The 26,048-nt window shown below is 42.2% G+C and overlaps 1 protein-coding gene across 2 annotated transcripts in view; it reads right to left on the bottom strand.

Moving 5' to 3' along the window:
• Positions 1–26,048, bottom strand: part of myo10 (myosin X) — a 90,741-nt gene that overhangs the window by 46,653 nt on the left and 18,040 nt on the right. The window contains exons 2-3 of one of the 2 annotated variants that reach the window (XM_067475691.1): positions 16,566–16,664; positions 8,159–8,317 (exon numbers count right to left, since the gene is read on the bottom strand). In XM_067475691.1, coding sequence (XP_067331792.1) covers positions 8,159–8,317; positions 16,566–16,664 — 258 coding nt within the window. The remainder of the gene's footprint in view (positions 1–8,158; positions 8,318–16,565; positions 16,665–26,048) is intronic. The other variant, XM_067475692.1, reaches the window with a different exon arrangement.

Below are 26,048 nucleotides of genomic sequence, written 5' to 3'. Positions count from 1 at the left end.
GTGTTTCACCATGTTTTAATCGAAGCCTAACAGATTGAGATGTACTGTGCACACAGATGGGGAAGTGGTAACTTTCTGTGGACGTCCTGTAAAAATCTGGTATGACGACATTCTGACTGGAACCAAGCTGACAGATGTCGTCTGTAAATTAGAGCAAGTTTAAAGTTAAAGTCACTTTTCTTAAATGCACAGCCGGCGACAAAGACAGATGAGGGAATCTTTCGCTAAATAAAAGATCACGGTTATTGAAGCAAAAGCGGATTTCTGTTTACAGAGAGGCGTCAGTCACTGCTGATGGTGTAACTGTAGAGCTTAGAGAGGCATTCTGGCAGTTCGACTTGTCCAAAAGGAAAAACCTCCCTGAGCCTGAGCCAGAGCCAGATAAATGCATGAGGGGAAAACGAAAACCAGATGAAGAAACAAAAGAAGAATCGGGAGTAAAGCGTCTGCCAATCTGTCTGACTGACGGGAGGAAATGTAAGGACGAGGGGATCAAGGAGCGAATCTGCAGCAGTGTCCGAGTTAAACTGTCACCAAGAAACATTCCTGCACATTTGTAATACTTGGCATCCAATCACAACAACCCTTGTCAAAGTTGTTATATAGTCCCGAAGCTACAGCAACAGATCAGCTATTGTGTCACATTTCCTTTAACATTGATATACAAATGTGATCAATAATGCAATTTCTATGTCAAGCTCTCCATCATTAAACATCTTCAGTTTTCCATCCACTACTCAATTATAAACAAGGCCAAGTGGGGAAATTGGCATAAATGCCCTGTGCTATTTGTGTTGGAGGTTACAATTACATGCCCCATTTTGTGAAGGGTCCCCGTTTTTTAAATCTAATCTTAATTCCATTCAGCGAAGGTTCTGAAAAGATTGAAGGGAACAAAACAAGAAACGCTGAACGCTGAACCTTTCAAATTCAGAGTAAGTGTATTTGTAACCCTGAAAATGCTGGTTTGAGTTAAGATCAGTCGATCAGAAGCCACATCGTGATGACAGCTGAAAACAGTCACAGATTGGAGCAGGAAACCAAATCTGGTCAAGAGAGCCAAAGTGATCTGTCCACCGAATTCCAGACAAATCTGTTCTTCTGTTTGCAGGACGATTTAACTAATAACACATGGGTGCAGAAATTTTAATTCCTCAATTAAGTTAACAAACCAGAATTGCAAAAAAGTGGTGCAAAAAAACCCCCAAACTATTCATTCCATGATGTGTTTGTCACATTCTACGAAGCCATGCGTTCAAAGTTTTATTTCCAACGTATTACTCAAAAAGAAAATTACTATATTACTAAATATAGAGAAATTCATACTGTATAAAGATTTGTGTGTATCCATTCTTTGCCTCTTTGTACACACTTACCAACACGACCAGTTACTGTTCCTCAAACAGAGGCTACGGCCTTTGGACCTCGACACGGTTCCCAGTACAGTTACAATACGGAGTAAAAGCAAGTCAGTGAGCCGTGATGCATCCTGTGTAGGGTTTGTGCGACACGTCGACGGCGATTTATGTAACGTCCATCGACGAGTAATCTAAAACATTCCGGTGATTACACGAAGTGATTTGATTTATATTCAGTTTTGAAGTAATGTGCATTAATAATGAGGTCTGTTACTTCAATTAACCAACAATCAAAGGGCCTTTCTAAACGTTCTGTAGGAGAAACATCAAACTGCTTGCTGGAATAAACAGTTCCAGATTTGACTGACCCCCTGCTTGGAAAAGAGGTGTTGACATTGGAAGCCCCAGAGAGACTGTGTGTGTGTGCGTGTCTGTGCGCGTGTGTCAGCAAAACAATGTTGATGGGGGTCAGACTAAAAATAAGAACATGAAAATGAGAGAATGTGTAGTTTGGTATGTGTATAAACGATGGAACAAGTCAGATTCTTCAGAGTGTGTGTGTGTGTTTCTACTGGAATCTGCAGAGGAGGTGAGTGAGACCACCAGTCCACAGCACAGCTGGTAACAATCACAGAAGCTAAAAACACCACACACACACACACACACACACACACACACACACCAGTGTGTAGCCACTGGTCCAAATAACTATGTAATGTTAATACTGAGCAGCACTGAAGCCGTTACTTCACCAATGTCAAGCAAAAACAAGGCAAAGGTCTTAGTTTTTAACGGCTGTTGTTAAAAGATGAATTTAAGCAACTATGCTAATCCATTAATTCTCCTTATCAAATTCTTCCTGAAGTGTTTTCAGGAATTTTAGGGCCCCTGACAGGTTATGACACCCGGCCCCGTGGTTCTGATGCGTATCACTTCATGTTCGAGCCTGTCACTTCACCTTTTTCTGCTCTTTTTAACCGCGGGGGCTTTTTTCCAGGAACCCAGGGACAGTTTCAAGAAGGCAGTAACTTTACCTGTTTTTACCCTGAGAGAGCTTCAAGGAGTATTTGATCGAAAAGGGCCCATCCAACAAATACTTGTCTTTTTATCTGAAATTACATTCTCCTCGTGCTTCTCCTCGTGCTTCTTCAGACCAAAAGTTTAAAAGTGTGCGTTGATCCTAAAACTAAACAACCTGACCGCGCTTATACACCAGATACTTTAGTGCTCCATGAATTCACGTCTTTCAGGGCACTGACTGTTTGCTACTTGAAAAATACACACAGAGGACATGACACCAAAGGAACTTTCTGGAAGGACTCAAGAGTAAACACTCATGTCATAAGTCAGGACAGACATTGCGCAGGAATGCAGGAATGGACACTTTTCATTTAAGACCGAAACAATGTACAGTGAGCAACAACGTAAAAATGCCGAGTTCCCCAAGGTCCAGACCTCTGAAGTGTATAGTAAAAAAAAAAAGGAAAAGAATTCGAACCCTGCAAGTTTTTTACAAGGGCAGGAAAACTGAGGGTCATCTGAGGATTTATGTGGCTGCAGTCAGTGATCTCATCCATCTGCGTACAGGCAGCTGAATCGGCCCGAAGCCTGACACAGGTCGACAGTTTTACCAGTGAACTCCTGTGCCCTCGCACCTCATTAAACAGAGGTCGTCCATCTTGGTGCCTGCTATTAGTTTAACCTGGAGCGAGTTAACCAGCTATCTACAGTCGTTTCATGAGACTATTACCTTTTAATGAAAGCTTGCCTATCCATTCAGTTGGCCCAAAGTAGGCGCCACCTGAGGACCAGGTGATGTGAGGAACAGGGTTGAGATTAGTTTTTACTCAACAACCAAAGCACACAAAAAGGCTTTTTTCATAGGCAAAATAAACACATGCTGGTCAATAGGTCTGTACATGATGCGCTGATGCACTGCAACATATAACATCATCTTCTCTTTTTTGTCTTATAGGCCAAGTTCAGGGTCACCACAGCAGATTATTGGTCCACATGCTACTTTGCCCTTCCCGAATTGTTTGTGAAACTACTTCTGAATTTGCAGTTTCTGGCTCTCTTTGCTGGTCCTCCAACAGATTCCTGCCAAAATAAAAGCCCGTGCGAAACAGGCTCAGGTGGCTGTAAGTGAACCAGTTTTGAAAATCTTTTAAAATTGTTAAACAAACGACTCTCTCACTCATGACATGTTATCCACGAGTGTATGTGTGAATGGGTGAAGCTTTCAATAATAGCAAAGCTTTCAAGTTAATTCATAATAATTAAAATTCCTTTTTTTTTGTCCTTTCCGCTTATCCAGTGAATTCAGGATCCCCACAGCGGATCGTTAGTCCACATGTTTATTTGGCAGTTTTTACGCCGGACGCCCTTCCTGATCCAACCCTCCCCAATTTCTACCGGGCTTGGGACCTACAATGCACGTCTGGGGATGGTAATGGGCTTTTGGGGGTTCGGTGTCTTGTCCATGGACACTTCGACCTGTGGTTGGGAAGAGCGGGGCGTGAACCTCTAACCCTATGGTCGGAAGGCGGCCACACTAGCAACTGAGCCGCTGCCGCCCAAATAATTAAAATCCCTACAGGTCTAAGCTCTGCAACAATACTTTTAATGCCTAATTGATGTGATTTCTAAACCACCTTTTACATATTTTATGCATTTTGCATTTGGCTTTTGATCAAAACACCCAGTGCGCTGCAGAAAAATAGTACAAGTGAATATGGTGTTTTTGTGTAGCCAGCATTTAAAATATAACTTGTGATCCCTGGGGCTTGGTGTTGGCTCTGGTTTAGATCTCCTCCCATTGGTTTACCAAAACCTCGGCTCTAATTTTTCCTCTTTAAAAAAAATAAAATAATAGCCTGTCAGGGTGGGGGTTGGGATGAATTGATTGGATAATTTCAACCATACGGGAACATTCACATGTGATTAAAGTAACAACATGGCATTTGTCAAAGGTTGCTGTGGCTAATGCGCGCAGAAAGCACAAGGCTTCCTTTGTCACAAGCTTGTTTGCTGGGTCCCTGTTTGTCCATAAGGAAAAAACAAGAATGTGATTAAGAGGCATTTGTCCTGCACATTGGGAGTTTTACAGCTTCCTGGGCTCAACAGCTCCAGAACTGCGTTGTTTGCGAATTAGTTCTCATTATGTAACGGACGACAACGTTGGATTAACAAAGAGTATGAGACCAGGATCGTGTTGGGAGAATCATTGATGTTTAATAATTACTTTCTATTTTTTTTTGCATAAAGCATTTCAAAATAAAAGGACCTGTTCCTGAGCTTCGCTTGGCTACAGTAGCTAATAGCTCCATTCTTCATGGTTTGACTGAACCAACTGAATGTGGATAATTAAGAGTTTTGACATTTTTGAATTTCACATGCAATTGACTGTCCAGAATCAAGCCTAAAGTTGAAATGAGGTTAAACGATACGTTGAGGTTTAATCGTATAAATGTAAGCCCGGCACACATTTACCGACTGTACGGCCGATGATGAATGTAATTCAGTCATGACGACTGTTCAGACCTAGTTGGCCCTGGTCAGTGCCGATCCAGCTCGGTCAGCATAGACGATCGTCAAAGGTCAAGTGTTTGCCGTGTAAAGATTGTGGTCCTGTCTGTAGACCCAGTCGCTGTCACTCGTTCTTAAAGATTTTTTTTGTCCTCAACATTACATCCTGGATTTTGGTGTTTTTCTTCATTTTTTGTTCCATTAGGCACAAATTGTTAAAAAGTAAAAGTAAAAGTTTGTTTGGGCACAAAAACACAAGAATATCCCACTTTTACAGGATGTGAGGTGTGTGTGTCTCTCTCCACAACGTCCAGTTGTTCAATGTGTTGCCCACAGTTTACTCAGTCGACAGGTGTGTGCTGCGACTGTCAGAGACTAGAAATTTGTGATAATTGGTGGAAACAGTCTTCATGCGTAAACTGTCCACTCTTTGACAGCTTTCATGTGTGTCCGCAGGTTTAGGTTGCAGAGGACCTGGCGTGTAGACCTCCTGAATCCCAACTACTCATTGGGTGGAGCTGCACATTCAGTGTCCAAAAAGAGTCCCGCCAACCATGACATGGCTGTTCCATAACAAGTAATTATGTTTGTAACCACGATTAAAAAAAAAAAAAGGTCCCATGACTTGTATAATATACCACAATGTTTCCTTAATCTTGTGAAAGTTGTGCCTTTGCCTAAACCTAACCAAAGGTTAACTGCTGTCACATCATAAAACCCAAAATATGAGTCACTGTAAACGATACTGTGGAGTTGTTTCATTCATGTATGTATTAGTATGGATGTTAGTCCAGTAGAATTTGTTATTTGACTTTGGAAACCTCAGAAACTTGTCTGGGTTTTTTCTGCTTGACTGATCGATGTGCTGAGAGAAGCAGTGAGACTTTGACTCTTAGGGGTCAAATGTCAGACGTCACAGAGGGAACAAATATAACCATAACGATCACATGTTATGATAAAGTGTAAAATATAAAAGAAGAAACAGCTGCAGGCTTCTACAACCCAATTCACAGAATCAAGGTGATTTTCCTCCGAAGCTAACATGCTCTGAGCTGTTCTGTCTCACCGCTTGAATGACACGGCTGCTATCAGAGCTGAGCCAGGACACATTAGCTTCCACCAAATGGCCAGTCAGACTAAAGCGAGTGTTAAACCAAACAAATCCAAAGTCTAATCGCCCTCCCACTTTCTTGGCCAAGGACAAGGAGCTCCGTTCAGCGCTGTCCAGCTCCCGAAAACCTGGAACCAAAAAGCCTGAAAATCTCTGTAGTTGTTTGGATTTTGTCACCTGTGCTTTTCATCGCCTGGCCAACACTGTAGTCATGGAAACCCTGAAAGCAGGCTCTACTCCAACATCACTTTCACTTTAGGCTAAGAGTTTTCTCTGCTACAGCTTTGTAGTTTATTTAGACACAGTTTAAAATTAAAGAGAGAAAATAATCTGAGACAAATGATTCTTGGTGACTGAAAAAGAAGAAGAAGAAAAAAGGTAAAAACCCAAGCAAAACATGTATTTAGAGAAAGCAACAACTTCAGAGAGCAGCAGCTCCCAAAGGGAATATTGACATGATGTAGCTCATGGCTCAACTGGCAAAAACCATTAAAAATAGAAACATCAAGGGCGCCAGGCAGCCAGTCGTGGCTCCACTTAGTGGTATTCGGGGGCAGCGGCGATACACTGTAAAATGCTAACACGGGAGATTTGACAATACATTATAGTTGCATTGCCAAATGTGCCATGAGAAGCCGCATTTTCGGGAATTTTTAGAAGAGCCTTATGAAATTGGCCTGGTTTGCCTTTACAGAAAGTTTGCCTCATGGATAAAGAGCTTTTTTTTCTCCCCTCTCCGAACAGGAGAGAAATCAAAGCTTCAAATCCAAGTATAAAAACACATTTTTTAAACATACTGACACTGAGCATTAAGGACTAATAACAAGAAATGTTACATTCGTCCAGAATCATTAGCACAGTGCCACAAACACACCTTTCAATCCCTTTAAACACGCATCTCACACCTGTAAACCTCAACCCCCACTGTCAGCTGCTTGTAATAAGTCAAGACGAAGAGCCCTACTTTATTTGACAATCTTCGTGTTGAAGACTCTACAGTAAGATGCTTTGACTTATCAGTTTTGCCTTCTGGGATGATTCCACAGGGCCATGACCTCCCTCTCATCTCTGCAGAGAAGAGCTGTCAGACTGATCCATCTCCTGCTCTTATCTGAATCTAGACGGCTGCATCTGTTGTTACGTAAATGCTGAGCAACTTCAGACATTCGTGGAAGATTCTGCAAGAAGTGCGCCCTGAATGCCAGGGCTGTGCACGTGAGCACTGATACTGCAGATAGAAGTGAGCTTCTTTGGCTTTTTTTTTCCTTTGGCAGTTTTCTGGACTTTTCCTTCACAAGTGTCACAAAGCTCAAAGCTTATTTTCATTTATCTCATTATTTTTGCCAAACATTTTATTTTTCTATAATACTGTAAATCCCTATATAGTGTATTATCACAGTTCAATATCCGCTTCAGTAATAATTAGTGCTCAGATTTGGAAGTAGGTGTGAGTTATAACAACACAAGGTTTGAAAGGGTCAGTCTCCATATTGGAGCTATAGTGACTGAGATGCTGAGCAATGGCAGCCAGAGGATACTCGAGTGCATTTGGTTTGGGAACAGTGAACTTTCTGAAACATTCTTCAATCCTCCTCCATTTCAGAGCGTTTTGTTTTAATTTTGAATTGCACGTGTCTGTTAAATTAAAATAAAACGCACAAGCCCCGCCAGAGATGACCCAAGGGCCAACAGCAGCATCACGAGAAACCCGGTGGCAGCAACAGCCCGACGGAGAACATGGACCATACGATAGCGGCGTTGCTACTGTAACTCAGCTTCAGGTCAGATGCCAGGAGTCAAATATAGCAGCGAGTGACTGTACTGGAAGTTGGAGGTCAGCTCAGGGCTTCACTTTTCCAGTCTGATATCTATGGTGACCTTGCGTTTAGTCTTAAGAAAATGTCGAAAATATGTGCAGCATCACATCTACTTATGCCTTTGAAGACAATCACCTTTTAAAGGCAACAACTCTTTTAACTCGTCCTGTTAAATGATAAGTTAAATACTTAAAAGGATTTTCTTTCCAAATCTGCTAAATTGCAAAAATCAAATATCACGTCAGGCCAAAATGCTCAAAACAGGCCCTGAAGGATGTGAGTATGTCGAGATAAACCTAAACATCCAAGAATTTAGTCATATTCAGTATTTAGAAGCCACTTACATAGATGTGTCTCTGCTGGTAGCGCACAAAAAGGTTGTGCATAATTGCACCATCATGAAGGTCCTCCAGGGTTGCCATGTCCTCCACCCCTTTGATGTTGCTGTGGTGCATGGGCTGCACCTTCTGCCTGGTGAGTGCATTCTGCTTGTAGGTGTACACCTGGATGACAAAATGGGAAAAATATAAAGATCTGGAAAACTCAAATGTATTCAAACATACTGGATGATCTATTAAAAAAAAAAGGAGCTACACTTATCTGTATACAGTATGTGTTATTATCAGAGAGGAAATAATTCTGAAAACGGCATGAAAGCCATTGCACCAGAACACTAAGGCCTCGTACACTGTAGATTTGGTCTATGTCAACTTCCTCTTCAAGTCTGGTCGTGGGCCATTTGCTCACAGGCTGGAAAGCCAGACATGGACATCGGAATCTCAGTTCTCTACTTGAAGTTTCATATGTTTATTTTAGGCTCAGCTTTTTTTGCTCTTTGGCTCATTGACCAGACGGCAGCAGCTTTTCCTGAATATTAAAAAGAACTCAAACGTCCCGAAACACTGCGATACTAAAAGAATGGTGCATCAGTCGTTAATTTACTAAACTCCAGAAATTCATTTCTTACATATTCCCATGTGATGATATATAATAGAAAACATCTGAGAAAAGAGCCCAGATGAAGACAGAAATGTATCAGAAAACTTTTATTCCATTCAGTGCTAATAGAACAAACATCAGCAGAAGCAGAAGTTTAGCGTTTTTTTTCATCCTCCAACAGCTTCAAGGAAAATTTACTGCCGCGCACGAACGCTCTGAGCCACATGATCTATTGCTGCCAACAGCCTGTCAAACACCTAAACTGTATAATCTACAGCAGGGAACATCCTCGCTGGAAGATTTTATCTCATGTTACTGGAGTTCGTGAAGGCCTGGAGGTTAGAGGCTGACTGAGAGAAAACACAGTCCAGCAAGGTCAGCTGGATATTAAGGCCAAACATTTAAAAGGGTCAGGCCTCAGGATGATACGTGTGCTCCAGAGTGAAACCGAGTGCAGGTACAATAAGACCGGTAAGGTTGGTAGTTAAAAAGAAGTGACACACTTTGTCTGCCAAGTTTAAACAAGCCGCGCATCCACACCGTTCAAAATCAAATGAGCAGCAGTGACGAGCGTCAAAACTTTTCCAGTAGTAGAAAAGAAGTGACAGAGATGTGATTAAGTTGGACAGTTTTAAACTTCTACATCTCCCTTAATGTCAAATTTCCAGTTACAGTTACAATTACACCAACGTCATGTTGGATATAAAGTCAGAATCTGTTATTTTTTTTACTTTTCTGTAACTGATGTCATTTGAAAGATCTCAAACGCATCACCAGATTCAATACATTTACTAAACTAAATGTGTTGTGACAAGTTTAAACGTGCTGGAGGAAAAGTAGAAAGTATTGGAAAGATACTAAAAACCACTGAAAGTGGAGTTTTAAAGGGTAAAAGTACGTCCATTCGTCTCCTGTGAATGGTTGTGTGTGTTGCTACCATTAACTGTGTCCTGCGGGGATGACGTTTCCCTAAGTTTTCTCTTACGGCTCGTATTTCAGCTCGCTCTTCAAAGAGGTGACATGTGGCAGATAGCTGAGATAAATTTGACCCTGTGCTGGTGGAGCTGTGTGATGGGCTGCTTATTATCTGTGACAGAGGACAAGGGTGAAGCCTCTGTGTATAATTTGTCCTGCAGTGATAAACAAGTCAAAACCAGTGATAACCGAATCAAAGACGACTTTGTCCTCCGATGTTTTTACTGCGATATGTCTCGTAAAGCGCTGTAGGGATGATATACTTGTGTTGGCCAACCTGGAGGTCAGCATCTGCTCGGTTTCCTCACAAAAAAATCCAAAGGGATTTATGCTCGGTGACTTCTGGGTGTTAGGACTCATTCGTGTTCTTCTGTGGGACAAACAGGCATCGGGTCATGAGGGTGATGTGAGGAACCTATGTTCTAAGATGAAAATTTGAGATTAGTTTGAATTCAGTAAATAAAGTGTGAGGAAACTAAAAAAAAGTTAAAAGCAGCATTGTTTCAATTTCTCATCCACGCTGAAGTATTTTGAAGCAAATCCTTTCTTTACAGTGCATTTAGCCTTCAAGCCAGTGAAGGCAGCAACGGGGGAGTCAAACTTTAGACTAAATATCACGCGTTAGTCACAACCTTAACATCAGCATCAACAACAGCATCATGACTCGTGAAACGTGTCTAATGGATATAAAACCCTCCTGCTTTCAGATTCATTTGGAGTAAATACAGAAATACAGCAGGATGTCTGCAGCCTACAATGAAGACACTGCAGAGACTGTGACTCTAAACATGAATAAAAGTACAACAGTAAGAAAATCGGCTAGTCATCTCAAAATCTCTCTCTCTCACACACACACTCACACACTGGGTTGGTGAGTGACCCGATGTGACCGAGTAACTTGGGGCAACTATTCCTGAAGAAAGCCCAGCTCTGTCCGAGGAATCAATCGCATACGATCACTGTGACACACACACACACACACACACACAATCCCAGCTAGCCCTCATTTCACACATTCCTGCTTCACTGACGCTTCAGGGAAATGAAGAAAAGAAGCATCTTTTTTTAAGAGCCACTGTCAGTGCTGCGTTCACAACAAGCGTGTTCTGAAAAAATAAAACGTTTATGGCTCCTGTCCGTCATTACAGCAGTGCTCGAAGAAGCTGTCTTCTTATAGTGGCCTTGGTACAAACTCTGCTACTGTAACACAGATTTACAGTCACAGTTACAAGAAGATTCCTGACTTGTCCTAATGTAAACAAGGGTTACAACAGGCAGACGTGTGCGTTTAGTCCTGCAGAGGTCAGTCAAAAAAAAACCTTATACTTATATAAATGTGCATAAGTTAGAGCCCCTTATTTTGAAATGTAAAGATCTAATGCACAATCAGCTTTTACAAATGTGGCTTCATCTGAATTTAAAATTAATTTTTAGTTAATTTATCACATGATGAGTTTTCTTATTTCTGATGATAAAGGAATATTTGTGTTAGCAAATGGTTTATATTATGTTAGGCTTAGACATTTAATTCATACATTTTATTTTCAAATGAAACATTTCTACTAGTTGCAGGTCATTTAAATGTTCCATTGCCAAGAGGAAATGATTTTACCTTAACATTTAGCACAAGGAAAAGACATTTTGCTAGATACTTTTATTCACTCTCATGCCTGTGCTCAAGTTGTGAAGCCATAGCTAGTGATTGGTGTTGTTTAGCATAAAGGAAACAGCCATCACAGCTCTGTCCGCAGGTTACAAAGTCTTCTTACCAGCGACTGTGAAGCTCGTGAGTTAACACGTCTTACTTGATCGCTGCTCAATAAAACAAAATGACTGGTTTCAGTGGGAGTAAAGTGACGGGGGCCTTTTTTTCTGTAAAAAACTCGACTCTCACTTGAAGCACCAAACAGCTTTAATGCACTAAAGTCACGGACGCATGGGATGCAAAAATCGTTGATTAGCACAACCGTCCCATTTAAAAATCGCAGCCAAGTTCCCTTTGTTACAACCAAGATGCCCAAACAGAGACCCTCATCCCCTTTATTCTTTTTATGGACGGTTGTCACAGCATTAAACACATCATGCGGGCAGGCTTCAGTGGACAACAGGTTGTCCTTTAGCTTTGACCTGATTACATTTCTAATTGGCCCAGTTGTCTCTGTAGAGATGAGGAGGGTCAACACCTCGAAAACAAAGCCGAAGGCTCCAGTCGCTAAGCCGAGCGACAGATGCTAACAAGAGTAAATCTCTGTGAAACAAAGCCATTAGACAGCTTCACTGCAGAGGAGGTGGCTGAGAAGCTGCTGCGCCCCCGGATCAACGGGGTCTGTTCCCGGATCAGTCGGGATAATGTCTGTTGTTCGCATGCGGATGAGGAAAGTGCATTTACGTTTACAGGCAATTAGAAAACTGTTACCAGGGAAACTTAGAAGGGATTGTTTTTGATGACACTACTTCTGTGTCCTCATGTTGAAATATTAGTACATGGGTGGTTTTCATGCCAAAAGGATCACGTGATGGTTAGGGATCCAACAACTTCACTTTAATGCACTGTGCAGTAAAGGCAGCAGGTGGAGCCTCTCAAAAGTCTGTAGATGTTGATTTCCTCTCTACTGTTTGTAGATTTCTTTTCTGGCTTTACATCAGGTCGCTTCTTCACTCTGTTGTAATTGTAGTTACCTCTAGTTTCCCTGCTCAGCTAACACATGGTCCAAATCTCTTCCAGAGTCCATTCCTTTGTCCAACTTTTAAACATATAAAACCTTTAACCTTCCTCCTATAAATCATGTCTATGAGAACATGAGAAGATGAAAAGGACCTGAACTGCAGACTGAAATTGTTTCGAGCAGCTTTTTAAGAACAGAACCAAAATTGCTGCAGGTAGCGAATCACCTCAATAACATTTAATAACCACTCTGCCTTCCGTGCCAGTGATCAGTTTATCAGAGGCAGAGGAGCGAAACTCTTCATTATGTGTTGTTAGGAAAGAAAACTGAGGCCCCTCACCCCCTCGCTGTCTGCCAGAGAGTTGAACAGGTAACCCTGCACCCTGCCTTAAGCTTCCCTCAACCCCCCTTCCCATCATCATCAAACGCTGCAGCAGCTGCCTGTTTTAACCCCCATTCATCTCCAGCTTCATTGTCCTGCAGTCAGATGAGGAGGAGGAGACGATCTGCACCGTCAGAAACACTGAAACTCGAGCAGGACGGGAAGAACCCGGTGCCCTCTGACAACACACGTTAAAAAAAAAAAAATACAGACAATGTAGCGGAGAGTCTTACCCAAGACTGGTGGCTTACTGTTACTGTAGCCAGGTAAACCACAGTCTGTTCTGCCGAAGTAACGTGAACGAACCTGGAAGCTCTGGTGACAGTTCTATTACGTTTGTAAGCTTCAATTCTTTGAACAGAACAGTTTGGAGTCACAGCCATCACTCGGCCATTTTCACAGGTTGCTGTGAAACTTTACTAAATGTCAATTAAGGATATGATCAGATGGGCAAATCATAATCATGTAATCAATTAGAAAGAAACAAGAAACAAATATACATACACTCATGCGTGTTTACATGCACTTGAGAAACCTGGTTCCAGGAAATCTGCGTGTTTGTGTTGCAGCAGAGAGACGGGGGGGGAGAGAAAAGAGAAACGGGGGAGAAAAAGCCAGCTGATCCACAACAGTCTGAATTTTAAAACAAATCCGCTGGGAAAGTGACTTATTTAGACTTTGAGGCACTTGGTGTCAGACGTCAGACAGACAGGCGGCATCGCCGTGCTAACAAGCTCCACTTTGCTTCATTCTTTTACTCAGCTTCATGTCTTTGTCTGCAGCCTTTGGTTACACACATGCTCAGTTTGAAACGGCCGATTAGAACTATTTTTAATGTGAAAAACAAAAACGACATACATGCATTTAAATCATATACAAACAAACAGACACACAGATACATGGGTCGGGTCTATAACAGGGGGCTTCAGTGATTAGTCAGCAGTGTCTTTCCTCACAAAGAGTGACTGGTAGCAGACACACACATACACAGAAACTACAAATACACTTATTTTTCTGGATGCTGACACAGACACAACAAAGACTACAGTCACAAATAAATGAAAAAAAAAATTACAGCATTAAGCTGCACATGAAAACTCAAACTAAGACCACACACACACACACACACCTTTCTGTTCAAGGGCAAATGGAGTAAGCTGCATCCATCTGACACGCTTAGTGTGGAGTAAAAGTGTTATTTCTAATACAGTTAAAGCTCCTAAACAGATTTAGCCTCAGTCTCATGCTGCCATTGTGTTTCCCAGCCTCCCAACACGTGATCAATAATGCTTTTATTTACAGTAAACTGAAAGAGCAGACACATAGGAAAGCATTAGACAGGGATGGACAAAAGAAGAATATTAGTAGAGTAACAAACAAAGAAGTTAGGATGAAGAGATAAAAGTGAGAGCCAATGAAAATAAAGAAACAAGAGAAATTAGGTTTAGGTTTTTAAAAGAAGGAAACAAAAACAGGAATAAAAACGACAAAACCGTGAAATAAAAACTGAAGGACAGAAATGACAGAAGAGATCACGACTATTTAAAGGATATAGGGAGGAGAAAAACTGAAAGACAAAAAGACAAAAGTGAAGACGGGATAAAGGGGGAAACAGTTATTAAGGGAGACAAACTGACCTTTGTGTCCTTAATAACTTAATAACTGCTGAGACATTATTGAAAACAAAGATATCAACCTTGTGGTGGTGCTAAAAAAAAGGCCAAGGGAGACTCACATCTGGGTAGCATGACCATCTGTACAAAGTCCTGTGTCGATTCGTTCAATGCTGACCAGTCATAACGCACCAAAACCACCATTATTCACCCTCTGGGAACCATGAATGTTAAAGATTTCACTTCCTGAAATCACTAGATGAAAAGTCATACACCGACACATTTTCTCACCAAACCTCACCTGAATTACACGAGCTCCACGCAGCGGCAGCAGCCGCCAACGCCTGGCAGCTGTGGGCTGGTGGCTCTAACAGTGAGCGAGTAGGAACCAGGAGATGATTTTGCTTTAATCTTCTGGACAATATGTCGGCTCAACATGACCCTAAATCCCTAAGCGCCTTCCTGTGGTACGGACCCTCCGCTGCTCTCTTTGTTGAAGCAGGTGGGGAGAAAATCCCCCCGGAGTTTGCAGACACTTTTTTTTGGTTTGTTTGTTTTGTTTGTCGGCCTGATGTTCAAGATTTCGGTGAAACGGGAGAAAAGTTGTCAGCCGAGGTCTAAACGCTCACGTTTCACCAGCCGCAATACGGACTGTGAATTCTGCAGAGTCGTGACCCACCTTGGTGGCTGGGGGTCTACATAGTGGTGAGCCAATTTGTAGTCGCATGTGTTTGAATGGCAGCCTCACAGAAAGAAAGGGGCCAACCAATGGACAGATTATGAAAAAAAAAAAAAAAAAAGCTCCTCGCCCTTTATTATGGGTCATTTCAAGCCTGGTCGAGGTCATTTCACATTTGGGTTTTGTATTCGTTTTTGCCTTTTTTTTATTTTGTGGCTTTTTTTGTTGTCTCGCATCTTTTCACTCCTGTTGCTGCTGATCGAGCGAGCGAAATCAGAGGACCTGTGTATAAATCATCGAAACGATCCAACACTCTTTAGATATTCTCTGTGGTTAAAGCCTCCGATAGCAGGCACATTTGTTTCCAAGAAAAAATGCCAAGTAATATTCGCTGCTTTCACCCTGTTGGTCTGACTGGCGGCATGTACCACCCCCAGTGACAGAATTTACACTCTGACAAACTTCAAAAGCTGCTTAACCTTAAATAACCTTCCTCAACGCCACACGGCGTTACTCAACACCGTTATCAGCCATCCAAGGGGTTTGACAAGCACCATATACATCATAAACATCCAGGGATGTGTGTGTGCTGACACCAGTAGCTATGTCGTCCTCAATGTGATCTCTTTCAGAATTGGGAGTCAAAGGAAGGCCTTAAAAGCACAAGATGCCCGAGGTGGTGATACACACTTGTAGAGGGGCCTTCATGACACTTTACAGTCAATGCAAACGTGTGGAGTTTAACACATAACAGAGGAAAAAACACAACTACCCACAATCCTGTGTTTTGTGCTAAACATAAGCTCAAAAACCCACTGATGGTTTGCGGTCATGTTAATGAGCAGCCCAAAGCATACACAAGCCCACTGTGACCCCTGTTCCATATGTCCTTCACCTCCTCAATATCTGCTATTTTGACAACACGTAGATAAAGGAGAACATGCAGAACCGTATGGCATTTAGAGCTAATCCCAAACTATGAGTGGAAGCCTTAAAGCATTTGCTGTCATGGACATTTACACAAAAAGGAGCTAATTTGTGGTGCTAAAAGTGCCTCTAGTGCATTTCCATCTAAATGTAGTCATTTTTATCTTTATCCAAAGCGACTTACAAGTGAGGTACAAGGCAGAAAAAACCTACATCAAGAAAACCTCAAAGCAAAGTCCTATCAGAAAAGTGTTTACATTTTATGAGATGCCAGTGCACGTACGTTTTAAAAAATATATATATTTAAGTGCATATGAAGGTGCGGAAGAGTGTTTTCAGCAGCTTTTTGAATGTTGGGAGTGAGTTTGCTGAGCGTGCAGAGTTTGGTCACTTCACAAGAAGCCGGGACCTAAAACTAGACTAGTTCCTTAATTCAGTTCAGTTCTTGAATTCAGAGGGTTTGTAAGATTGAAAATGACTGAAAGACGAGAGACGGGGCTCGTCAGATTCAATCGTTAGCCAAGATGCACAGACGTAACAACAGAGGAAATGACCTCTTGAGGTTCTCACCTGGCCGTAGTCTGTGGCAAAGACCACAACACCTCCAGAGCAAGAGGACACGGTGCTGGGAAGGTACTGCTCGTCCTCCCATAACCACACTCGGTCACCCTGCAGAGACACAAAGAAAGGACTTTAGTTAACTGATCGTTTGAAAATAGTTTGAAATTAGTCAAAGCAGGGCAGATCAAAGCCTTTTCCAAGTACTGATTCTGGTGACTTGCAGGTCAGAAATCATCCACACTGGTTGAGAACGTAAAACAAATAAAAATATGATACTTATATTTATGATAACGTAGCACATTTGAAAAAGGACTGGAAAAAACGGAAAGATACAGGCGCAGCAGCAAACTGTTGTTAGCATGTTTCTGTCCTGCGTCTCTTCTCAGCACTATATGACAGTGTGGGGGTGGGGGGAATAGGGGGGGCTGTTCTAGTTCACTGTCCTCACAAAAATGTTATAAGGTAATAAATGTTGATGTATCATTATGGGTTAACCACCTGTCAGCACATGAAGTGGTGTAAATCAGCTCCACCTTTACCAACTGTGACCTTTGACCCTTATATTTTTATTAATGCCATATTTACAATACTTAGTATTGTTTAAATACCTTGTTTTCTTAGTTGAGTACTTTTATGTTTGTTTGTTCTACTAAAAGATTTAAAGTGGTACTTCATCATCAGTCATCTTCCCTTTACAAAGAAAAGATTATTGTATGCTATTTGAAAGGCGTATGACAAACGCGAGGAAAATCCAGACTAAACGTCAAAATCCGCGATATGCCAACAGAACCGAGGGGCCCTCGGAGTGGTTTCCCTCTTAATCGCATAGCCACATGTTCATTAACGTGACAGGCTAATGCTAATGTCAAAAACAAATGCAGCAAGTTCATGAGCTGCATCCACCAAAGCTCCTCCTCCTTCTGAACCGGGTGTATGAACAACCTTTGACCCACAAACCCTTCGCTCGGACGGGGTCATCTGTCCTGGTGTGGCAGAGAGGGGGCCACCTGGCCGGGGAACAAACGCTGGCGCATAAATGGATGTGGAGCAAAACACAAAGAGACGCACAGACAGGGTGAAGCTCAGGTCTGCAGTGTCAGCAGGAGATCAGAGGCCAGCTGTGTGTTCAACTAAACCCTCGGCTGTTGTGTCTAAAGAGAAAAAGCACATGTTTGAAAAGGTCCTGGAATATCCTGGGGAGAGATAAATCTAACACGCAGCAGAAAGGACCTCGTTGTTTGATCCCGGTGTAGTCACACAAAGACAGACAGAGATGTAGCTTTTTTTACTTTTTTTACGCCTGACTGGAAATCTGAGCTCGTCCCTGAGATTCTGGCTTTTCGTTTCTTCAAATTTGGCCTTTTTATTGACAAAGATGCTGAGAAAAGAGGAAACACGAGATGCAGCAAAGGTCTGAAACCTGAATTAAAGGGATTATGTGGCACAAAAAGGTGGTGGCCTGGCGAATCTGTGGTAGAGCATTGGGGTAGGATGCAGAAGGCCGGACCAGGTGTGGCCACGCTCAGCCACTGAAGCCCACCTTGGTGTGGGACCCAAGCCTGGATAAGAACGGGAGGGTTGTGGCAGGAAGGGCATCCGGGGTAAAAACTCGTGCCAAATCAACATGCGGAACATCCTGACGAGACAAGTCACTGATCTTTTGATTTGTGACTGAACCATGTTTGCTGCTCATTTCCTCCACCATTATCCATAGTTCTTATTTTTATCAAATCTCATAACAAAGCGGACTAGTGAAGGCTACAGATGTTAAAAGCTGAACTAACACAGTGTTGCTTTGATTCTCTTACTTTCAAAGCATCTAAAAAAACCCTTTTAATAAAGCTTTTATTCATACGAACTAAAAAAAAAAGACACAAATACTTGTCAGTAGCTGATGTCTAACTAGTTGATGCTACAAAAAGGCACCAGACAAAGGAAGATGTTCCATTGTACCATACACAAAGAGGAGGCGTGTGCTGTTTACCAGCAGGGACCATATGGACATTCCTGGTGTGCACCACCAGAGGAATGTGATGCTCACATAAAGGGGTCTCCCTCCTCCCTCCGGCACACTTTGACAACAAAGACCTCCAACACACGTATCCATGTTCTTTGCAGGCAGTGTGTGCCGCCCACCGTCTCTCTGCTGTGTGTCCAACGCTGGCACCCCATCTTATTGTGCCTACCTTTCCTCCTCCCTTAATCCACTCCTTCCACCCTCCCCTTCCCGCCTCCTCCACCCACACACACACACACACACACACACACACACACACACACAGGCCTCTAAACTCAGGCTTATAAGCCGAAAGCTTCTGCTTCACCTCCTCTCCATCATTCATCCCCACTCATTGCCTCAACTCAGAACATCAAAGATTGTGCACCTCACAAGTCGCAGAGCTCCATCAAAGCAATAAATGTGTTATTTAGCAACTAAATGTTTAAGAACCTGCAGCAAAAAATGAATAACTGAGCAAATGTTCTTTTAAATATAACTAAGATGTGTTATCAAACCTTCCACAGGAAGTTTCGTTTTTTTCTAGGGAAGTTTGTTTCCCCTGGAAAACGTTATTTCCATGAGAGACTTGCTTTGTTGGTGGGGGTCGGGGGCGGAGTTATGGCTTCTGTGATTGCCATCGACCGTCTTGCTTTTACATAATGCAGCTGACTTAGGTTCTTTAAAGTCAGTGAGGTCACTGAGGAATTGAGTGTGCCAACGGTAGGAAGATTGTAGGGACGCACGTTCAATGAGCAGCGCAAAGTGCATGTGAAATAGGAGAGTTTGGAATAAAGTAGAACGAGCGTGGACAGTGGCGCATATTTTCAGACAATATTTTTTTATTTATTTATTTTTATTTTTTTAAAGTTAGGTCTGAGTGAGAAGTTTACACCTTCACACATCTGGATGATCACTGCATTAAGTGGGTGTGATAGTTGGACGTGTCTGCAGCCTGGCTCGCTGCCATCATTGAGGCAGTTACAAACCCTTCTAGTGGATCCCAGCAGCTTCCTGTCTGTAAAGCCTCGAGTCAAATCTGTGATTCGTTAAATGTAATTAGCTTTGACTTGGTAACAGCTCTATTCCCTCTGACTGGCCAGTGAAGCATCTGCTGTAACGAATGTTTGAGATTCCCCAGTAATTTTTGACCTTCACTACAATAGTAGCATGAAATTTCAGACGCATTAGGAATCAAACAGAATATCTGTACTGCACCCAGAGATGTCAACACACAAAAAAAAAAACAAAGTTGGAAAGTCGTACGATGGAATTTCTACCATAACAGTGACAACAAAGAAGTGGGGGCCTCAGCTGAGTTAATGTCAACACATGAGCTGCAGAGTCTCAGCTGAGACTGGGAGCTGTGGATCAGGGCCCAGCTGTTGCACCAGTTAAGACCTCGGAGCATCTCATTCCAATTAGACCTAAGTAAACGGTATCACCCAGCGGAGCCAGAGATGTCACGGCACGGCAAATGTCACCAGGTTAGATTATGAAAGTGAGGAAAAAAAAAAAGTCGAAATTTGATGTCGTTACAAACAAAAGCAGACACGTGTGCCATCAAAAATGTTTTCATTTAGTGAAAAAAAAGTGGCTTGATTTGATTATAACTTGATGTTTTGGTTTCCAAACCCCCATATGAAAGCTGAGCTGGTTGTTCAGAGCCGCTACCTGCATCGTTTAATGAGGTTAAGAGTTAGAAAGCTTTTGTTAGATTTTGTGCACTAGCTGATTTTGAATCTACAATCTTTGCACGCAGTTTGGTTTTTAGGTCCTTTCACACTAAATGCACTATCCTGTGAGCCACATGTGTCAATTGCCCCTGTGTCAATCCTGACGCCTCTTCACAGCCAGAAGCAAAACACCAACACAAACCTCCCGCCCTGAAAGCGCTGGAAGTAAAACCGAGGCAGTGACCCATGCCTGCGTGTATTCCCCCCCGCCCCCGACATGTGCGGCGAATGCTCTCTCTGTGGGGAGCCGGGGGCTGGAATTTAGCAAAAAAAAAGGTTCTGTGGTGCTGTGAGCGTTCATACGCCATTAGGGTCGGGAATGAGCAGCTGCTTCGTTCGACAGATTCCACTTCCTCCCCCGTAACAAACAGAGTCTTGTGTTCCACCACAGCCATCGTCTCTTTCAGTGCTTTCAATGTGAAAGTCTTTTTTTTTTTCTTTACGCACTAAAACAGTGACTCAACACAAATGCTAGTATGTTCTCTGAGAGATGAGGCATTGCTGCTCTCTCTGACAACTGGCACTGTTTGCTGCAGACATGTCACGGCTGCTGCTGCTGAGGGCAGCAGACTAAATATTTGGAATGAATTCTAGTCTTTATTGGGTTTGTTAGTGGAGTAGAAAAGTTTAAGCTTAAATTATAAAATACACTGGAACTGATGCAGATCCGAACGCACTCTAAAGTGTTAAGGGTCCTATAGTGTAGAATCCCAAAAATTGCTTGTTTTTCTAATAATAGGGACTTTGTTTCACTCTCTTCTGATTGGCCGAGCAGGGCGGTGGGCCAGAAATATATGAGAGCGCAGACATCATATAGAGGTCTGTTTAGGGACTGATGACGCTGGTACGTGACTGTCGGAAAGTCTCTGGCTGCTGAGGGAAAACCTCAGGAAAATCAGATGACAGAGCAGCGAGCAGACAGGGACAAGGAATCGTGTTGTGGTACAATTTCTTGTGCATATGTGATGTCATTTCATGTGGACGCCATCGTGACTACAGTTAAGTTTCAACCTAAAAAAGTTTTAAAAAATTAAAAAAGAAGCACAACATGGACTCGATATCTACACCTATCATGTCCTTGAACCCCCCCTTTCTGTAAAAGGGTTGACTCTCCTCTAGCCAAGTGGAACAGATCACCCGTTTCTAGTTTGCACAGGCCCCACACGCTCATCACACCATCTCCTTCAAACGTTAGGCAGAGAGAGAGAGAGAGAGAGAGAAAAAAAGCCGCTTTGGTCCTGTTAATCATGGTTAAAAAAAAGACAAGAAGCTGAAAGTGCTGCACGATGCTTTCAAGAGGAACAAAGGTGGCCAACAGATCCGATCGGTGGCGCGTCATGGACCATTTGTCTTAGGCTTGAAAAGAAGCTAAAAGACTTCTGCACCTGGATTTTTGATCTTAACTGTTTGAGTGGAGGTGTTTCCCTTTGTGCCATGACCTTTGAGCCCTGGAAAGCTCTTCAAAAAAAACAAAAAAACAAAAACAAAAATCACAGCCATCAAAGTGAAATGATTCCGTCTCCACTGCAGTTCATGTACTGAACCTGCAGCACCACATTTACAAATGGTGGCGAGCAGAGACTCTAGCAGTGCAGTGTGTAGCAGACGGCAATATCAGGCCTTTTGTTTTGCCTTTGGGAGATAAGAAGTGACTGGGCGGATTAATAATCAACTCTTTTATGAGCACGGCTAAAGCGACTAACCGTCTCACCTCACGTGATTAGCATTTGTGTGGTTTTGAATGTGTCTGGCTCTCGACCAGCCAATGAAGAACAAGAAGGCAGATTTCAAAATTAAAGCGCAGGTGAGGATGGACAAATTGTTCATTTAAAAAAAAACAAAAAACATTTGCACTGTAACAGCACACAGAGTTTCATTTTCTTATTTTTGTTTTTTGTTTTTGCCTTTGACATAACTGTGGACAGATGGCAAGTGTGTAATTTTAACCCTTCAGAGGAAATTTACGGCACCAAAAACCACGCGCTGAAGGCGGGATTCAGCCCTTCCAGCTGTTTCGGGAAACACACGTGTAGGCAAATTGCTTGAGGGGCCTTCGCAAAACCTGCAGAGGGTCCAGACGTGACGACACAACAGAAACAATGCACACACACACCAGTGTTTAGTGGGAAACTGCTGTCTGGGAAACAGCCGGGAGGAAGTCTACAAGTGCAAATTGACCTTGAACCTTTGGTAGCGTGCAGCTCACAAAGTCTCTGTGAGGAACCAATCAACACGCGCAGAGCATCAGAGGCTGGACACACACACAGTGATTGTGGGAACTGGTTATGTTGCTGTATTGATTTTTGGGAGAGTCTGGGAAAGCCTCACAATGTCTTACACACACACACACACACACACACACACACACACACACACACAAAAACAAACAATACATAGTTAAACTCGAGTACACCAACACACACACAGATGCATTAACCACACGCAAACACAGAAGACGCGATAAACGCGGTCACACATGCACAAACACAGGAAAAGCTCCAAGACCACACACGTCACAGCATGCACGAACGCACCAAGGCGAATGTGTACTCGCAACCCAAAACACACATTCTCTAATGATAGTTGAGCTGAAGTGTAAACTGGCAGCACATGAATTAAAGTAAACCTGGCATCATGCCTGACAAAAGGGGCTGAGTACGGTCCTGCTGTGGATACCTGCGGTCGAGTTTATGGTTCACGGCGTCCGAACTGCGACATTTCGAGTCGGCTGCAGTAAAAAGTCTGTTTCCCCACCAGCAGCTGCCATGTTTGTACCACACCGGCTATAAAAGAAGTGTGTCAGGCTGAAGTCAAGTGTACAACGTGCATTTATCATGTAACATTCACATACAACTAGCACTGTTACATGTCCACTTGAATAAGTGAAGTAACTGTACTTTAACTTTCCTTTTTGAACATGTTTGTAGCCGTTATTAAATTTCACTGATTGTGGACGTGTGTAACCCAATTTCCTTTGGAATGTAACTCACTTTAATATTCTAACATCAGACCCCTTCAAAGCAGCTCTTATCTGTTGAAACCAAGCTCGTCTTTAATCCCCTTGAGGTCGACGTCCACATTCTCAGACTCCGTTTGGAAAATGTCCCGAGACTGACATACATTTTGGTTTTTCTGCTTTAAAAAGGGGAAACGGTTCCAGCTCTGGTAGAGTCACAGGGGGGACGCACAAATGTGTTCGGTGCTCGAGGGTGAAACAATGCAGAACTAAAGTCATACTGCATCGATTTTGGAAGCCTCAACGTGGAAAAAGAAACTTGGATCCTCTACAGTAAAGGACATGCGAGGCAGGAGCTTGTTCTATATGAATTCACATCCTCGGTCATAAAAAAAAAAAAAAAACCTGCTGCCTTTACTACATGAGCTCCCCTCATTGAATTTCCAGACCTTAATACCCTTAAATTAAATGTTACATACCTCGCCCAGCTCAGTGTGTACTACATCACATCATTCTACCCTAAACAGAGAGCGTGTGCACAAGCCTGCGATTCATGATACACAACATGTAATTTTGTGAGGGGGGAAGAAGAAGGTTGTTTTCTATCTCGAGTATGTAGGTGGTTAAAAGTCTGCTGACGCACAGAAGAATCAAAGCACAAGTTAACGTAACAAAGCGCCAACTGTACATGTAGTTCAGTCCAGAGGCAAGTTGGGTTTATGTAGATTCAGGTTAACTATTAAAATATCCTGGTGACATCATTAACAGCAGAAGGATAAACTCTGTGTGTGTGTGTGTGTGTGTGTGTGTGTGTGTGTTGAACCTAAAAATACTATTTTACTGGTTTTAACACACTTTCTAATTGGGAATTTACTTTCATGATGTGTGTTGACATAATGAAGGTATTAATTACAGCAAACTTATTTTTGGGCCTCATGTGCACTCACATGTCTGCATTCATCAGTGTAACTTTACGCTGTGGTAACTTAATAAAATGCTCCCGGTAACTCAATTTTGTTCTACTGCGAGTGCAGGATTTGACGTCCCCTCCTCCGTCCAGGGAAGGAAAGTGGGTTAGAGCTTTTTCTTTCTATGAAAAACTAACAGGTACAACTGCTTTGAGAAACTTAATATTTAAGAGTAGTCCACTTAAAAACATTGGTTTAAACTGCCAGGAATTAAGTCAAAAAAAAAAAGAAAAAGAAAAGAAAAAGCATTTATTTGTATTGAAAATTCTAATTCCATCTACGCACTGCAGTTTGTTTTCACTTAATTTCACCAGACATGTCATAACTCAAAAAGACAAAACATTTGTTTTTAGGGTATATATCAATTTAGTGCGTTTACATTGACTGAAGTAACCAGAACACTGATTTTATTAAGTGCCGTGTACACAGGAAAGCTGGTTTCCAAAATCCCCTGTGGATTTTTTAAATTCAGACTTTATTCTTGCCCTTCAAAACCCTAATCGGGTATTTAAAAAAACAAAAAACAAACAAAAAAAAAAACACTTATAGTTCCAATATGCACCTTAAGCTAGAATCACTCCATGCTCCGCACAGCACGTTCAAATCTCTTCTTGAGAGAAGAACGTCACTATTTTAGTTTATTGTACCCCTGAATTTCTTCAATCAAATCACATAGTACATTATGATGGCAGTTATAGCACGTTTAAGAGTCAAGTTGTGAAAAAAAAAAAGGATTGGTACATATAAGCTGCACTGCCACACACCTTTGATTAATAAAACGTATTCAAAGACTATTCATTCATTCACTTGTGTTTGTTTTTTCTAAAGTGAAATAGATTAGCTTTGTTCACTTTTAGTACCAAAGCTCTGAAGCCCCAAAACTAGTCTTTGGGACAATTCTACGCTTTAGCAAATGGCCAAGAGCAATTGAAATCACATAAAGTATTTAGTGGACACATGCAAATGCACTGGTGCTGTCCGTTAAATAAAAGAAAACCTAAATCACGATGATGAACATCACCGAACACTGAAAGAACACAGTATAAATTTAGCCTTTGAATTGATGTGGATTGAAAGAACGATTTCACACAGCAGGACCTTCTATCTGCGGCTCCTTCATGTGGCAGCAGAACAACAGAGGCCAATCACAGCCACTCGGCCTGAGAAGCTGAAGCCGAATTCCACTTTTTGTCTGTTGAAGAAGTGCACGTCAAACACGGCCGCTTGCTTGTGCGGAGCTAAACAGAACCATGTGTGCGGCAGGAGTTCGGCTGCCACATCCGGCCAACAGAAGACTCGCTCTGAATATTCAGGCATTTCTTCATAATCCAATGAAAGGTGATTTTTTTTTTTTTCCTTTGTTCCCCCGTCTTTACTAAAAAATGCCGTAGGTGTATTTAAATGACTTCAGATGCTAAAACGTCATCCCAGTAAATCAATTTGTCTCAACCGTTAAAAGATGACTTAGGGTGGATGCTGCCAGAGCTGAAAGTGTAAAAAAAAAAAAAACCTGTCAGCATTTACAGGTTTTTTATAAAGTATAAAGATGAACAAAGAGACCTATTGCATTGTGGGATAACGAAAGTCAGTGTTGCAGAGGCCGATCCTGCACACACTCATGCTTTATTGTGGATGGTGACAGAAACATATAGAGCAGCAGCCATCAAACACACATGGATAACTTCTCACACACACACACACAGAGAGAAGCTGCTGACTAGACTGACTTAAATATTGCTGTTGACGTTTTCAGCCTGCAATAATCTAATCTGCTGGATTTAATTCAAGTCTCTTGAGAGCCTCTCGATGACGTGTTCATGGGGCTACTGTGTGCGC

Source organism: Channa argus, chromosome 14 (assembly GCF_033026475.1).
Source record: "Channa argus isolate prfri chromosome 14, Channa argus male v1.0, whole genome shotgun sequence".
Classification (NCBI taxonomy): Eukaryota; Metazoa; Chordata; class Actinopteri; order Anabantiformes; family Channidae; genus Channa; species Channa argus.
This window is presented reverse-complemented; position numbering and strand designations above follow the sequence as displayed.